Source organism: Callorhinus ursinus, unplaced genomic scaffold (assembly GCF_003265705.2).
Source record: "Callorhinus ursinus isolate GAN/ISIS: 27379988/994484 unplaced genomic scaffold, GSC_fseal_2.0 scaffold27, whole genome shotgun sequence".
Classification (NCBI taxonomy): domain Eukaryota; kingdom Metazoa; phylum Chordata; class Mammalia; order Carnivora; family Otariidae; genus Callorhinus; species Callorhinus ursinus.
The window spans coordinates 34,689-50,970 of NW_027397089.1; the positions used below are offsets into that span (position 1 = coordinate 34,689).

At 34.0% G+C, this 16,282-nt stretch overlaps 1 protein-coding gene across 1 annotated transcript in view; it reads right to left on the reverse strand.

Moving 5' to 3' along the window:
* The window catches only part of MUC19 (mucin 19, oligomeric), a 44,605-nt gene that overhangs the window by 25,450 nt on the left and 2,873 nt on the right, over positions 1-16,282 (reverse strand). The window contains exons 2-14 of the mRNA XM_073878013.1: positions 10,464-10,484; positions 9,908-10,072; positions 8,621-8,791; positions 7,444-7,629; positions 7,138-7,305; positions 6,870-7,052; positions 6,390-6,542; positions 6,186-6,298; positions 5,509-5,604; positions 5,250-5,358; positions 4,970-5,086; positions 1,081-1,309; positions 223-337 (exon numbers count right to left, since the gene is read on the reverse strand). Of these exons, the coding sequence (XP_073734114.1) occupies positions 223-337; positions 1,081-1,309; positions 4,970-5,086; positions 5,250-5,358; positions 5,509-5,604; positions 6,186-6,298; positions 6,390-6,542; positions 6,870-7,052; positions 7,138-7,305; positions 7,444-7,629; positions 8,621-8,791; positions 9,908-10,072; positions 10,464-10,484 (1,826 nt within the window). The remainder of the gene's footprint in view (positions 1-222; positions 338-1,080; positions 1,310-4,969; positions 5,087-5,249; positions 5,359-5,508; positions 5,605-6,185; positions 6,299-6,389; positions 6,543-6,869; positions 7,053-7,137; positions 7,306-7,443; positions 7,630-8,620; positions 8,792-9,907; positions 10,073-10,463; positions 10,485-16,282) is intronic.

The window sequence follows — 16,282 nt, forward strand, 5'->3', positions numbered from 1 at the left end:
TAGCCTGAATTTCCTGAGTTCCATCACCTGTAAAATAAGATTAATAATAGTATGTACTTGAAGGTATTTTAAATTTTAAATAAGGTAATGCTTAGTACAGCGCATAATATAGAGATTTTTCAATAAATCTTAGCTCTTATTTTCTTTATAATGTAATGTTTTTGTAACTGAAAGCAAAGAAGAAAAAGCACAGGAATGTAAGAAAATCAGAGCCAGACTTACTGAGAGCTTATTTTTGTCCCACATCAAAGACAGGATTCCTCTACGGCTTTTCAGGACATAATGTTCTCCATATTTTTTAATGTGTATCAATTTATTGTCATATGGTATCTGTACTCTGAAAAGTATAAAATACAAGTACATATAATGGCAAGAATAGTATTATAACATGTTTTTTTAAAAATAATCCATGTTTAGTATCATAAATATAATACTGGCTAATAAACATTAAAGCTTTCTTTTTCCTCTCATTTCAGAAGAGGAGACACAATCATTTTGTTTTTCCAATTTTTGAAAGACTTTTAAAGAACAATGAACAAATCCTTGGGGCTTTAGAGAAATAAGAAAGAAGAAACTGGTTCAGTGTAAGGAGTAAATGATCAAATAATTTGAAATGTTCGCAAGTAGAATATCATGCCTCAACTTCTTATCCTGGAAAGCATTCAAATATGGCATCCCTTCCAAATATGAATTGCTACTTCTAAAAATAATGGTTTAAGTTTCAATCTATTGAAAATCCCATATTTATATTTAATTATAAACATACAAATGAAAATTGAAATATTCTATTAGCAGATGTGTTGAATATGCATGTTGCCCCAAATCTAGATACTCAAAATAGTCAAACAACAGAACTACTCTTTTTCTCCCGTCCTTGTTATAGGAATAAATATAGTATTTTACAGTCCCACACAGAACAAAATCTTCTATCAGACTCCTATCCAAGAAATTATTATAAAACCAATATGAAAACCAAAATAGGAAAAGAGTACCACCTTTTCCCTATTCAACCTTTTTTCTTTTTGCTCTCGTTACTTTAAGTGCTTCTATAGCATTTATCCATAACACTGTGGCATTTACCTTTCTTCATTAACTAGAATGCGATCACCAAAAATAGAGACCTCATTATTGTCGATTTTAACTGCTATTTTTTCAAAGTCACTATTATTCCTTCGTTTGATCTCAATATTGAAATCTCCTCCAGATTCAATGCAATGATGGCAAAAACTGTATGTGCAGGAAGACTCAAAGGAAAAGATGCGACCATTGAAAGCTTTATATGTTCCTTTGCCCCAAGTAGTAGCTTCACCTACAAAATATTTAGAGTAGAATATTCATAATTATTTAGAACTATTAATGTAGCGTCTAGTTCTGCTTTTTTTAAGTGTTTATGTACCAAGAGAAAACATCACTGAAAGGTTCTGTTCTCACAGCCACCACCTTAAATCAGTGTTTTTCTTTCTCACATACATACAGCAAAAGCACACTAAAAATAGTACCTGAATCCTTGGGAATACACAAGGTGTCTATTCTGGCTCAAATAAAACATGAATAAAAACATCTTTATTCCTATGGAAAAGGGAAATTGTCTCTACTATGGGAAGGTAGATACGGAGGGAGTTGTGATCTGTTTGCCTACTTGTTTTGCTTTTTGTAAAGATAATCTTTCTAATGTTGCACAAGGGGATTACCATTTATATCAAATAAGTTTAAAGAATATTATTTCTTTATGTACATGCATGTACATTCATGTGCATGTATGTGTATATCTGTTCGTGTGCATGCATGTGTATATCTGTTCGTGTGCATGCATGTGTATATCATCTGTTCATGTGCATGTATGTGTATACCTGTGTCTATGTGTCGTGTGTACATATGTGTGCACGTGCGTGTGCGTATGTGTACCTTTGAAGAAAAATATTACAAATGTGATGTCATTCAAAAATGCAATGATCAAACAGATAGATGATGGGTAAATGTTTAAAACTAGTTCCAAATTTTGGTTACTTTATAACTCTATTAGGTACTGGCTGGCTTGGACATAAAAATATATAGATAGAAATCAGAGTCATTTTTACTTACCAATAATTGGGCTTACTTCTGAGTATTTCGGAATTGCTTCTGGAATATTGGATCCTTTTGCTATTTAACACAATGCATAGATTACTTAAATTTCAAGACATACATTGATTTTAAATGTACAGGATTTGAACTTCTACATGGGAACTTAGAAGCTGATTCTGAAGGCCATCAATAGTTTCTTTATCCTGAATATATAATTTGATTTTGTGAGAACTGTGATTTACCAAGTTCATATACACGATTATCTCTTAAATCCATATTTTTTCTTGAACAATTAGCCATAGGATTTTCAGAAATCATTATGAGCTTATTCATTTTGGGTCATGTGCAATTACTAACATATGCTGCATCCCCTACAGAACTATATTTTGAACTTCAAAAATAGAACCTTGCTAGCATACTTTTATTGGAAGCTATTAGCTAAACAGGTCCAAGGTAGATTTTATTACATCAGTCTACTATATAATACTAATAATTCAATTATCTACATATGAAGAGAACTCAATTCTCCTGATCAGAGAGGAAAATTCATATCCCCTGATACTTTTCCGTGATTTTTTATTTCTAATGCATTGACCCTTTTATGTGACCAAGTAAATTTATATGAAATCTTAGAGCAAGGTCTAAAATCAAGCAGAATAGAAGAGCAACAACAATAAAAAAAATTAATATTTTTATGGAATCTTCAAATATTTTTTTATAACACCACTTATTGTGTATCTTGGGACCACTTGTCTTTACTGCAGGTTGTCTTTTCTCAGGTCAAGTGGAAGTAGATTGAACTCTTAATTTATTCATAAAGTCATTTTAAAAAATATTATATCTAAAATGATAAAGGAGAAGTTGCATTATGTTTTATTTAGGTTCCCTTAAAGTATAATTTAATCTATCTTATTAATGGAGTTGTTTAAAATATACAGTTGGTTATCTAAATCTTATTACTCAAAAAGAAGCATTTAGAAGCTCAATTCAACATGGAAAAGACATAACAATATCATGTGCTAGTAAATCAATAATCCACAGAACATTTAAATTTCAAAATTATGTATACATGCACACACACACACAGATACACACATATGCATCATATATATAGATTTTAAACACTGAAAGTCATAAATCCAACTACCTGGAGTACTGAATGGTCCAGAGGCACTGTTGTTAGAGGAGCTTGTGACACCTATTTTAATACAAAATAGTTAAGCTATTTATTTATTTCTTAAATGCGTACATTTTACTTGGTAAAATATGAAAAAAAGTTTTGAAAATCTGACGGATAAACCATAGATCCAAGTTCAGCATTGCTAATGCTAGCAGACTTAGAACAACATAAAGCTGTATAAGAAAAAAAAATATTATCAACTCAACAACCTGTGGGAGAAACGAAATTAAATGCCTCACCACCAAATGAACTAACATCAAATTAATTCATTCCAGATCAATTGCCTTAAAATGTATTCAGGAAAAGAGAAAGTTTGCATAAACAGAGTTCAGGGTCTCCTATCTCAGTTTCAACCACACTTACTCCCACTTTGAATTGCTTTACATTTGGGAAATCTGGGTACCATTTCAAGATGTCAATCGAACAAAGGAGTCTGCACTCACAAACACTGGAAGTATGAAAACCTAGTTGAGCTTTCATCTGAATATGTCTAATGTCAAGAGATAGTAATGTCAACAGATCCAAAACTTGCCATTTCAAAGCCACTAGATTCACTATTAGATACACTACCAGAAAGAACACTAATTAATAAAAGTCTGCCTTATTTAAAAAATTAAAGCAGACAAAAGCTGGCATTCAAATAGAAAAATCTCAAACTGGTAACCACTCCACAACAGAATAATGAGAGGCAACTACTTCTCAATACATTCTCAGGAACACATCCTAAATTTGAATACCTGAGCTAATGGCAGCAGATCTGGAGTTTAGATATTCAGGGTCTCTTAAACCATTTGTACCAACTATGTTTAAACAAAATCGGTGGCATAAATAATGAATGATTTCAAATTTATCAGTTCCTTTGCAGTGTTGACCTCAAAATTGATGTCCAAAGATTAAGAACAACCCAAAATAGAATTATTATTTCTGTATGACCAAGCCTTTTTTGAACATACTCACTGATAGTCAATCCTGACTGAGGTCAACCATTACTACACTATCTCTATTGCTAATTAGACTTTACCTTTTAAAAATGTATCAATCTTAAAGTTAAGTTCTAAAGGTGAATCCTGAATATTTTTCAGATCACCTGTATCATTAGAAGTGAATCTGCTACCCACAGTTCTATGGTCATCTAGTCCAGTGCTCCCAAGACTTTCCAATATGGCTAACAGCATCAATATAGTTCCCATATCATAAGTATTATTTTAACAATGTGTACCACAAATTCCTAAACTATTCAATCTAATGTTTCCATTAAGGAGAAATATTAAATCTTATGAGATTTTCAAAAGGGAGAGAACTTGTTTACTCTTACCAGAAATAAATCTGCAAAAAAATTTAAACTACCAAGACCAGATCCAGAATACAAAGCTCAAACCCAACAAATTATCTGCTACTCTAACCACCTCTTCAACTTCTGCAACTCCAAATCAGTTTCGCATAAAAGCAACAAAAACAATTCCACATCAATATAATCACAGCCACAAAACTCATTCCACAATCTATGCCAAAAAATATTAAATGACTTTTCCTTGATCACATCTACATACAGTTTATCATTTCAGAATTTTGGTTTGCTTTTTGTATCATTATTAATGTTTGTGATTTTCATTGTTATTTTATAAGGCATTTTAGAATCCTGACTTTCTAATCATCAGACATAAATCTCAATTCTCAAGCCATGAGAACCAGATCCAGTAACATCCTTTCCAGTATCACAGGTACCTGTACCACTAAGGCCAGTTTCACCAAATTCGTTTGGTCCAGAAGCACCACCACCAAGTCCAGCTGCACCCTTCCTTCCTCTACCACTTCCAGAACTGGAAGACCAAGTGTTTTCTCCTAATGGAAAATCAAAATGTGATTAAGAGAAATAAAGGAGGAGGAAATTAATTTGGATTTCTTGGGAATAGAGTCCAGGTTAAGACGCCTGAGCCACTAACATCAGATCCAGGACTCAAGTATCCAGCCCCCAAGAATCCACTGTCTCTCTCCCCATTCCCACCAATTCCACTGATTCCAAATCCCTGCTGATCAGATGACCCCAAATTTAATCCTGAACCTTCAGAGGTACCAACCAGAACATCCATCCCCATTTCTTGCACTTGGGTCACCTGCTGAATACAAAATGATGGTCAGGAAATTATTTTTAAGGCATAGCATGATTCAGAATTTTTCTAGGCACAGACATTAATCATCAATACCTAAAGCACTGGAGCTAGAGCCTCCGCGACCACCTACTCCATTTCCATCAAAGGCTTTACCACTATGGCCATTGGATTTGAACCAGAATCTCCAAAACCGATTTGAGTTTCACCCTTCTTCTCCATTTTCAAAATTAGAAAACCAAGTCCTTCCCTCTAATGGAAAATTTAAATGTTATTTTTAAAAATTATTAAAAAAACTGAAATCCATTTCAATTTCACCAAGAGTCCAGGTTAGTGGAATGCCTGAGTTATGGGCATTGGACCTGAGATTCATGAATCCAGGGACAACATAAATGCTGCTGCTCATTCCATCAATCCCCTGCCTCCAAATTCCTTTTTATCAAATGCCCCAGCACCAAATCCTGAATTTTCAAAAAATTTTTAAAGATTTTATTTATTTGTTTGAGAGGGAGAGAGAGAGAGAGAGAAGAGGGAGAAGCAGACTTTCAGCTGAGCAGAGAGCCTGATATGGGACTCAATCCCAGGACCCTGAGATCATGACCTGAGCCAAAGGCACACACTTAACTGACTGAGCCACCCAGGCACCTCTGAATTTTCAAAATATCCCCTAGCATGCTCACCACCACTTCTTGCACTGGTACTTCTACCAGAATATTAAAAGTGTGTCAATAGGACATATTCAATAAATTTTATAACTGAGAAATTTTTTAAGCAAAAAATTAACTAGCAACATCCATACCACTAAAATTAGATTCTCTAGTACCTTTTATTACATTTTCACTAAGGCCAATGTCATCAAATCGATTTGAACCAGAATCTCCAAAATCAAATTTAGCTTCACGTTTCCTTTCTCCATATCTCAAATCAAGTGATGAGGACTTTCCCACTAACAGAGAAATAAAAATGTTAACACAATAACAGATGAAAGGCTGAAATCAATTTAGATTTCACCTGAGCAGGGTCCAAAATTAGACTACCTGAGCCACTGGCATCAGATTCCCTGCTGCTCTTATCACTCCAATCAGATCCACTGCTTTCAAATCCCTTTTGACCAAATTTCTCAAAACCATATCTCAAATTTTCTGATATGCCATCAACAAAATTATTCCCAATTCTTGCACTGGTGGTGCCTGCAGAATGTAAAATGATTGTCATCAGAACATATTTCAATAAATTTTATGATTCAAATATGTTTTATGCACAGAAATTAAACATCAACACCTAAACCACTGGAACTAAATTCACTAGTACATTTTATTCTGTTATCACCATTGTCACCACAGTGATTTGAACCAGAATCTCCAAAATCAAAATCAGTTCCAAACATCCTTCCTTCAAGTCCAAAATCAAAAGACCCAGGCCTTCCCACTAACAGAAAATTCAAAATATTATCAAATAAAATAATGAATATTTAAAATCCAATTGGATTTCTCAGGAAAAGAGCCTAAGTGGAATACCTGAGCTACCAGCATCAGATCCAAGGCCTTTGAATCTAGCCCGGGCAGATCCACTGCCACTCATTTTAGTCCCTACAATTTCATTGATTCCAAATCCCTGTTGACCAGAAACCCCTACATTGGTTTCTGATTTTCCAGGGCCATCACCAACAAATGTATTCCGATTTCTCAAACCAGTATCATCTGCAGAATATAAAATGATGTCACAGTGTATTGAAAACATTTCATGATTCAGAAATTTTTATGCAGAAGAATGAGATATCAATACCTAGATCATTGGGAATGGGTCCTTCAGAACTACCCATTTGATTTCCTTCAATTTTTATTTTGCCATTAATGCCACTGCCACCAAATGAACTCGAACCAGAAGCTCCAAAACCAAATGCAGCATTGCCCTTCTGTTTTCCAAGTTCCCAACCAAAAGACCCAGTTCCAACTGACAGAAAAAGTAAAATGTAATTAAAAATTAATGTTAATTAATAAGTTCATTGTTAAATATTAAAGAAATATATTTTAACCAATTAGTTAATTTAATTAATTTTAAATTTTCTGCAATGAGTCTTAGTTGGAATACCTGAGCTATGGGCATCAAAACTGAAACCCATTGATTCACCCCTGGCAGATCCTCTGCTGCTCATTTCACTCTGGTCAGCTCTACCAATGCCCAATCCCTTTTGATCAGATGCCCCCAAACCAAATCCCAAATTTCCAGAGACACTGCTACTAAATCCAGCCCTATTTCTTGGGTTGGTATTATCTGCTAAAATTTAAAAAAAAAAGATTGTTACCAGGTAATAATTAAATACAACTTACAACTCTACTTTCTACGCACAAAACCTAAAGAGTAATAACTAGATCACTGGAACTTGATTTTCCAATGTTCCCTATTTCATTTTCAGCAAAGCCTTTTTGTTCAAAACCACTGATGCCCATTCCACATGAGCCAGAATTACCAAGACCAAATTCAAATTCACCCTTCTTTCTACCACCAAATCCAAAATCAAAAGGCAAATGTAAAATTCAACTGTTATCAAGAGCAAAAAAACAAAGGATGGAAATGATTAATTATTTGTATTTTTTCTTTGCAGAGTCTGGATTAGAATTCCTGAGCCACTGATATGAAAGCCAAAGCCCATGGATTTACTGACAAACTCCTTTCTGTTCTTCCTCTTTCCACCAACATCCACATCTTTTAAGATAAATTGCTCTGACACAAAAATAGCAAGATTTACATACTTTACTGACCCTAACTTCTTTCACTGACTTTAATTTCCAAATATAAAATGCTATTTACCACACTTTTATAAATTTGTTTTTTTCTGGCACTCTTCTTCAAGAAAACTAGTTGAAATATGAGTAATGAAACTTAAAAAATTAACACCGCAAAAGTACGGAAACATGAGACCCAAATTATCCTGTTCCTTAAGACAAAACTTGGGAACAAGAGAGTTTAAGTGCCTTTCCCAAAGTCCACAGAAGGTTATCAGGGAAGGGGATAGAAACTGGGTCTCTTCCTTACAGGTCCAAACTCCTACACAATTAAATCTAATTGCCTCTTCACTAAAATGTTTAAATTGATGATTTCTGTTGAAGACAACACAGATCCTTTAAGAATCAAACATAGTTTAAAAATCATCTCCACAAGTTTCACTAACACTAAATCAGGTCAAAACACCACCTTCCCTGTTTTGCTAATTGATTGATTTTTTTTTTCCTGTCAAAAGCAGAAACTAAGAAACAACTTAGAATACCTGTTTCACTGGCAGCAGAATTAGAGCCAGCCAATCCATTTACCACATTCACATCAAATCCACTTTGGCCAGATGGACCCCTACCAATGTCATTTTGATCTAAAGCAGTGCCACCAAATTTAATACCACCACATATACTGTTGGCAAAACCACTTGCTAACTTGGTTTTCTCTGCCATACAAAAACACAATCACTAACAGAAAAAAAAAATTGCATTCATTCATAATGTATAAGAAATTAATCTATACACATTGCTTGAACTAGGTCTACATTATCATTTCAAAAATATCCCCCCTCCCCTCCACTCCATATATAATTCCATACAGTGTAACCAGGGTTGTGCCTGGTAACCAATTTACCATGAAGTTAGAGAATTCCTTTAGAAAACTAAAGCATTGGGGCCATTTAAGATAAATTTCAGTGTTCTTTAGAACATGAGCTAACAATGAACAACTCAGTATTGTAAACAAAAGCAAGTGTATCTGCATTAACTTATTAGTCATACTGTGTTTGTCAGCCCCCAAATAGATGACTGGATAAACAAGAAACTTGTGTCCTTCCTGACGATAATTTCAACTGCACCCCTATACCCCAAACTGTTTCTCCCTTTTCAGTTATCATCACTTGGATTCAAATATTAAATTTCAATATAAAATATTGAAGTTATTTTCCTCATTGGATCTCCTTCTTTTCTATTTTTGTACAGGTATGAACTATAGAGATTTGGGGGACCAGGCAAGTAAAGTAAAACTTGGCCAATTGGGAGAAGTATGTAGAACCAGAGAGAACATGCCTCATCTAAAGAAAGTTGATTTTTTTTTCAAACAAAACCAAATAGCAGACCACAAACTGTCTAGAAACCCTGTTTTATAATATTACTCATAAAACTGAGCATGCAATTTAAAGACAGAATCCCAGTATAGAAAATAAATTGTGATTGGAGATAAAAACGTGACTCGAGAAACCTTGCACCAAATTTGGGGCCAAGAAGTATTTTAATTAAATATCATAAAAATGATTGATCATTATAATATTAGCCCCAAGAAGAAAGTTAGCATACAAAAACTAAAATGATCAGGAAAAAAAAATGTAACTTAATGTAAACATCTTTGCCAAAATTCTCTAAAGACAGAATTCTCTAAAGTCAGTCTCATTGGCCCCGGAATTAGTGCCTTTCTATTCCCAACTATTACTGTTAAGGCCATGTGCTACAAATGATGCAAAGATTACCAGCTTATCCCAAATGAAATAAAGCACTTGTTTCCTAGATAAGCTCTCTAACAGTACCTGCTGGAGTGTCTTTTAACACTAAACTATCAGTATCTCGATGTTTCCTCGACCCATCTTCAGTCCCTCCTGGAGCATTAAATCCAGTGTTAAGGAGTAAGCCAACAAGAGATTTCTTTCTTCTGTTTGGATCACCAAAGTTCAGACTACTGAATAAAAAGCCACCTAATGTGAATAACAGAAGATCATATTTGAAAACAGTATTGCTAGCACAAAAAGGTGATTCATTTGTGACACTTAGAAAGCCATGTTATTCCCTGTTATTCTGGCAGCCCTTGGAACATCATACACTGCTTATTGCCTTCATTGCCATATCTGTAACTTTTTGTCATAATCCTAAGACTTCAAAAAAGAGAGATGAATAGAGCTATGAAGATTTCACTGCCATGTACTAGAAATGCTACTTATAGTCAGGGCAGAAACCTCCCCAGCTGCTTCCTCCCCATTACTAAGCCCTGAGTTCCAGTGTCCAACCTCCCCCAATCAAAATATTCTGCTGTGTTGAATCCATACTGTCCTTGGCTTAGTAATAGCTGATAAAATTAAGATAACATACCTGCTTGTCTTTTCTGTTTTCCTGCAAAGAAAAAAACAATGAGAACTTTTATTCATAAGTTGTAGCAATTACTTCTTTCAAGTTTCAGCTTAAATGTCATCTCAATGAGGCATACTCTGACCATTTAAAACTGCTATCCCCATTCTAAAACTCCCAATAATCATTATATTACCCTAATTTATTCCAGGGATTTTATCACCTTGTAATATACCATGTTTACTACTTACGTTTATTACTTACCGACTGTCCGCTTCTTCTAGATTTTAAGCTCCATAAACTCAAGGGTTTATTTGCCTGTTTTATTCACTGAGGTATCCCAGGTGTCTAGATATTAGATTTGAATATCTAACTATCTTAGTTTGATGCCAAAGCAGAGAAAAATGAGGTCGTATTAAGTAGTGGGAAATCTACAGGCTTTTGAGTCAAACCCATCTGGACTCCCAGACCTACCGTCAGAATGGCGTTTGACAATGCCTCTCTTAGACTCAGGCAAGAGGGATTCCCACTCAGAACCACTCAAGTCTCACTCTGGCCTTCCTCATGCCATGACTCTCCTCCGAGGGCAAAGAATAAAGGCAGAGCAATGTGCCATCCTCCATCCCCCCACTGTAGACCATACTGAGTCCTCAAAGTCCCATGGTCCCACGTCTGCTCTCAAGACCATTTTCCCAGGGTTAGACCACATTGAAGCAATGAGAAGCCCTAGGCTGGGGGGATAATCAAGGGGTGCTTCTTTGCAGGAGTAATAGATGATGCTGAGACATGCAGGCAAGTGTATTTCTGTATGTGTGGAACAAAGCCAGGGATGGAAAGAGCAGGGGGTGGTGGGGACAGGGACATTGGCAAGGGCACTGCACACCCTGTTCTCACATTGAATTCCAGTGATTTGAAAATTTGCATTAGAATCAGGCCTTCTAGGTGGTCACAAATATGATTTTGTCAAGTTGGAAGAAAAATTATTTTAAATTTTATTCCTTTATTTATAGATGTGCTATTCTTGCTCCTGGTTTATGCCCCTGGGTATATTTAATACTTCTGAAATAAAAGTTTCTTTATCTATTAACTGGAGACTACATAACAAATGATAATAAAACATTATCCACTTTATAATGTGGTTATTAATTAAATGAAAGAATCAAATAAGATAAAAGGACCTAGCAGTGTCTGGCACATACTAAGTATTCAGTAAGGAAGGACAGTATCTTTCAATATATTTTATTTTCCTCACCCAACTTGTCACATGAAACTTATGCAGAATCTTTTTATTTCATCTATTTACTTCATAAGTATTCACTATACTTATACCTCTCCTGAGTACAACCCCATAGATGTATTATCAGATCTTTCATTTTGTTAGACCAATGTCTCCTCTAAATTTATTCATTCTGTTGTGGAAATGAATAGTCTGGTATTTTGGTCAGTGTGCCATGTTTGTTTCTACTAATTAAATTATCCCTTTTTTAATATATAAAACTTACTCAGAAATACATTGCCATTAGGGTCACTAGCAGTAATGGTCAGATGTGTTTTGTAGGTACCATATCTTAGACGTGTAACAATACCTTACATGCGTTATCTCTTCAATCCTCACAAGCCCCCAAAAGGTTGGTACTATTATTATTCCTCACTTGTAGAGGAGGAAATGGATATTTAAAAGAGACTGAATCACTTGCCTAAGATTACATGGTAAAATATGCCAGGAAATCATTTTTTTCTTATGCAAAATGTGTATCTCATTTAAAGATAGATTGCTTATAAAATGCTTAAAGATAAATAAAATGTTTACTTCAGATCACAGACTTCAGACAACAGGATGAATCAGAAAAGAGAAATAGACATAATTCGGCTCCTCCACCTTCACTCTATAGAGAAAAACTGCTGGATGAGAGAGATGAATATAGATGAGCTTCCTGGAAGGGGAGATTTTAAAGATAATGGCAACAAACAAGTTACATTGTCTGAAATCAGTAAAATGGAAAAATATCAAAAAACATAAAGTCCTTCCTTTTCTCAAATATGTGAATCTTGTCTCATTAAAGAATAAAGATTGTGGGGGATACCACTGTTCTGGATTTGACCAGTTTTATGTTGGCTGGTTGAGTGGTTGGTTGAGGCTTCCTTGCTTGGCATTTTTATTCATCCAGTGCAACTCTAGCCTTAGAAATCCTCAAGTCTTTCCTAAGTAATACCCAGACCTGGGATGTTCCCTGAGAGACACAGGAAAAAACTCAATTGCTCATAATTTCAGAAGATTTTCAGAGAACTATAGAATTCTAAGCGTTTCCTCACCTCACTCAAATTTCTCAAATGAGGACTCTTAGGAGAATGCTCAAGACTCATATGACTCAATTTATTCTAATTAACAATCAGATTTTGTACTCTTGGAAGGAAAGAAGCTCTTGCTCTATCATTATAGTAAAACCTAATGAGTCCCATCCATAGTTATGAGGAAGTGAAAATTTTGCTGTCTTCATGAGACAACTAACCTGCTGCTTATTCTCAGTTTGTGTTTACCTCAAAGAAAACATCTTCCAATTATATTTTATTGTATTTTGTTTGTAGAAAGACACAGAGATCTAAAATATCACATAAGAAAAACATATAAAATCTTGGGCTATTTTGATTGTTGTATGCATTAGACCAAATCAAAATGAATCTATGTTGATATTAGCAAAACTCCTTTTCTTAGATAAGAAAAATTCCATAAAAGCAGTCTTGATTTGCTGTGGCTTATTTTTCATTTTGGTGGATAGAGAAACAAAATAATCGGTAATATTCAGTGTTATTCAATTTTCTAAGGGAATCTGTAATAAAACTAATAGGACCAGGATCAATTTTAATTAAAACAGATCTCTAAGAAATTAATCCTATAATAAAAAATACTTATTTAAGGAAAGTAAATCCTTAAATCTGTATCTACACTTCTCTTACAGGTTTAAAAATTTTAGAAAAGCAAGTAACCACAGCAATTTTTTATTTCAAATGTTACCACCTTTATAAATGTTGATTAAATTTGTAAATATCTGGCCCAGAATATTCAAAAACACACTATAATATGTTTGCTTATAATAAGGAATATTTCATTTTAAATGTTGTAATGTTATTTCCAGGAGAGATATGCCTTCTCTCCAAATAAAAGCACTGTCACTTTATTGTTGTTTAGTATAAAAGTAATTTGCCTGATGTGCTTCCAGCTATTTTTCCATCTGAAGAAAAAAAGGGAGAATTGCTGTCATCAGTAGCTTATCTGACAGATTTGCCAACAGAAAGTGAATTTTGATTACAGCCATTTCTTGTCCTTGGGAGGTGTTTCCACAGAGCTATGCTCATTGAATTTAATACTCAGGCATGAATATGGTTAATTATCCATTGACCGTGGTATATTTATACCTCTTCAGAACACCCCCATAAAAGAGAAAGGCTCCATTCGTCCTCCAACCAGTTTAAAGTACAGCCTAGGTGCAGGAATTAGAACACAGCAAAAAAACAGTAATTCTTAGATGACTGAAAACGTGCAAAGCATTGATTCCTATTCTGTTGGTAAAATGCAGAAGTTTTCATTAAAAGATCTTTTTTCAAAATACTGGATGAAACTAACTACTTAATTTGAATGAAATGGCTAAAATTTCTATTGTACCGCTAGATACAAAATTCATGTACATGCTACATACAAATGATTTAAGTGTTATTATTGTTTAACAAGGTGAATTTTCTTCATATTTAAGTGAATAGCATGTATATCTGCAAGATATCAAATTATAGTAAGTATGGCTGAGTCAAAAACACACTAAGAATGACTAATTTATAACAAATGACAATTTATATATAAGCACATGTATTAAGTTATGTTTAAAGATATAAACATATTTTATCAAATATATAAAAGCATTGGTTTCCCAGAAAATTTTCTTGAGAATTTTGTGAAATGAAACATTTAACAATGGCAATAGAATTTTGCATAAAATTACATGTTGATTACATAGTCAAGAACCCTCAAAAAAAAAAAAAAACATTTTGGGTAACATTTTTAGTTTGGTACTTAATGGACTGTAGATTTTTTTTTAATGCTTCTCCATGCTCTATAATCTTCACAAATTTCCTAAACCCAAACTGACTACATCAATCAAACAAAAATTCAAAGCATATGGTCTGATACTAAGATAAACTTTCAGAAATTGGACTCTCCTGAAAAATCTAGGACTTATGGTTGCCAAATCTATTCCAGAAACATAGACATAAATTAAGTAAAACAGGAAACAGAGCCAGTTAAAAGATTTTCCATGTGTTCTGACAAACTGTTACCAAAACCAAGTTGTACATAATTACACATACAAATACATATACACATATTTAGCCAAAGGCTAAGAAGAAATGGTTTGGAGACACTTTATATAAATGCTTCTAAAGAAAACTATACAATAACATTCTGTGTATAGGTTAAAAACCTGGAAAATTCTAATTATTTAAAATGTATTTTACAGTCAAAGTTACTCCCAAATCCTCTTACAACAAATAGGGGAAAAAATCCCTCAGGGCCCCACTTTGGGTGCACAGTCTTACAACAAATACTAGACTGACAGCAATAAATAAAAAGTGGTAACTGGGTGCAAAAATACAGATATAATAATCCTATCAGGATATAGAGTTAAATGTTTAATAGAAATGAAAAGACAGAAAGGAAAATCAAAAGCAGAAACATAGAAACCATCTTTAGAGTAAGGCTCAACTATCTTACACACAGCATTACACACATCCCAAGAGCACCATTGCCTGATATATGATAATTGGCATTCATTTTTGTGTCCCCCGAAAAAGATTAGACTATGTTCACAAGTCCCTTGTCTTCTCGGGTAAAAATATAAGAGTATCTGTGGTTCATTTCAGGAGTTTTACTTTGGAAAGGATTTGGTTATTTTCATATAGAAAATTCTTGTATGCAGAAAAAATCATATCTATAACCCCAAATTATATCATTAATTCAAAACAAGTATGACTTGAGTGTTCCATTGCAGCCACTGTTCTCATCATTGTGAATATAGAACAAACAGTATAGATCAAAATCCTATCCTTGAGGTGTTTACAATCATGTGGGATAAATGAGTAAGGAGACATAGTAGTTTATTCCCAAATCAAGTACGTATAAAACACATCAATTTTCTGTATTCCATGTTGGCAAGAATGTAAATTGGTTCAGCTATCATAGCAAATTGTATGGAGGTTTTTCAAAAAATAAAAATAGAATTAGCATGACCCACAAATTCTACTTCTGGGTGTATATCCAAAAAGATATGAAATCACTATCTCAAGGAGTATTTCCACTTTCATGTTCATTCCAGCATTATTCACAATAGCCAAGACATGGAAACAACCTAAATGTCCATCAACAGATGAATGACTAAAGAAAGTGTGGCACATATACACATGGGATACTATCCAACCATAATAAAAGAAAATTCTGCCATTTGGGACAATATGGATGGACCTTGAAGGCATTATGCTAAGAGAAATAAGTCAGACAGAGAAAGACAAATATCATATAATCTAATTTGTATGTGGAATCTAAAAACATCAAACTCATAGAAACAAAGTAAAATGGTGTTTGCCAGGGGTTGGAGGTTGGGGTAAATAGGGAGATGTTGACCAAAGGACACAAACTTCTAGTTCTAAGATGAATAAGTTCTGGGGATCTAATGTATAGCACTGTGACTATAGTTAATAATATTGTATTATATATTTGACAGATGCTAAGAGAATATGTCTTAAAAATTCTCACCACACACACACACACACACACACACACACACACACACACACACACA